Raw genomic sequence first — 1768 nt, 5'->3', positions numbered from 1 at the left:
AAGCTATACTCTGGTAAGGATGGTCAATTGACCTCCCTTCGTCGGAAAATTATACTATGTATATAAGTAAAATATTAGGTTTTATAGGTATATAATATATATTGAACACCGTTTGTCATGAATTTTTTTAATTCTTCGAGTTTGACCACCCTTGAAGAAATTTCTGATTTCGCCACTTGTAAGTAATAAATTCATGTAACCTGTTTCTCCCCGTCCTTTTGCAATCATGTCAAGTTATTGGAATCCATGATTATTATAATTGGTTATAACTCACTTGGACACATAAGCAAGCTAATCCTATGTTATCACTCCTCTTTACAGAGGACAAGCACATAATGAAACAAACATCAGAATTTGATGCCATAAATTTTTAAAAATAAAAAAAAATCTCAACTTTATGGCAATAAATGGAGTAGTCCACAATATTATAAACCATTTTTGGAAACTCTTACATTAATAATGAAGTACAAGTGTATTCGCTGACAGTTACTGATCATCCCGAAGGTCAACTTGCCAAAGGAACAACCTCAGCCAAAGGAGTGGACAAAGGTGTTGGCAGTGGAGAATTTCTACAAACTGGACAACTTGAATTTAATAATAACCATGGGTCGACACATTTCAAGTGAAACAAATGTCCACAATCTGGCAACAATCGAAGCATGTCCTTACTCTTGTAATCCGCCAAACATATTGAACAACAATTAGCTGTTGAGTCCTTGTAATTGACCTTAGCTTCAGAGTACAACAACTTTGGATAACTCAAAAGTGTTTTTTCATCAATTCCCATTTCCACCACACAACTATGTTCGTTTCGATTAGCCGTTCGTAGTGGTCTTCTTGGTGTTCTTTGATTTCTTGTACAAAAGTATGAAGTGAAAGTTATAGTTGCAATCAATAGTACAATGCCAGCTGAAACACCAACTGTATAACCGAACCCTCCAATTTTTTCCGATCCGAGGAACCCGCCGTCGCCGGAAGTTGGATCGGAGATGGTGGTGTTATTCATGGTCTTATGAAAAGAGATGGTTTAATTTTAAGAGAATTATTTGGAGTGGATATGGTTTGGTTAGCCATTTGGTATAAGAATAAAAGGAAATGGTCCAATTAATTAAAGGATTTGGAAGTCAACGGTTTACATGATATGTTCGATAAAAAGAGGGAAGATTGGTGGCGTTTTGATTGAAAGAAATGAACAAATTAAAGAATATACTCTAATAAATTGTGGATGAAGTGGTTTCTTAAGAATATAGTGGAAAAATATTGTGTTTTTTGGTTCATTTCGTGCTTGGATCGATGGATAGTTTGACATGTCAACGTCCTCTAAATCTATCATTTTCTTGTAAGCTTTGTTTTATGTGAGCGACGTCTTTTTCTGCTATGTACCAAACTATTCAACTTTATCCTATATTAAATTAATTAGTAGTCTAAGTTCGCTTATATGGCCAGTTAATAATTTTATTATTTGTCTCTCTATCTCTCTGTCACTATCGCTATTTCTCTTTCTGTATTTTTTTTTTCTTTCTTCTAAATAAGTCTACGATTTGAACAAAAAAAAAAAGATCTACGAATAACGAATTGCACGTTCCATGCACCAAAAATTTAGTTAGGTGTTTACATATCATGCCTATTTCATTTTCTTGTAAGTTTTGTTTCATCTAAAGCAACGTCTTTTTCAACTTTGTCCAATAGTAAATAAATTAAAAGTTTGCTTATAAAGCCAGTTAATAATTGTTTGACTCTCTCCTCCCCCCCCCCCCCCCCCCCCCCC

General features: G+C 34.4%; 1 protein-coding gene across 1 annotated transcript; it reads right to left on the bottom strand.

Moving 5' to 3' along the window:
- Positions 506-1006, bottom strand: LOC109233663 (RING-H2 finger protein ATL70-like). Its single transcript, XM_019399537.1, has one exon. It carries the CDS (start codon positions 1004-1006, stop codon positions 506-508), a length of 501 nt encoding a protein of 166 aa, XP_019255082.1.

This window comes from Nicotiana attenuata, chromosome 10, assembly GCF_001879085.1.
Source record: "Nicotiana attenuata strain UT chromosome 10, NIATTr2, whole genome shotgun sequence".
Lineage (NCBI taxonomy): Eukaryota > Viridiplantae > Streptophyta > Magnoliopsida > Solanales > Solanaceae > Nicotiana > Nicotiana attenuata.
The sequence above is the reverse complement of the archived record's forward strand: the minus strand, read 5'-3'. Positions and strand labels throughout refer to the sequence as shown.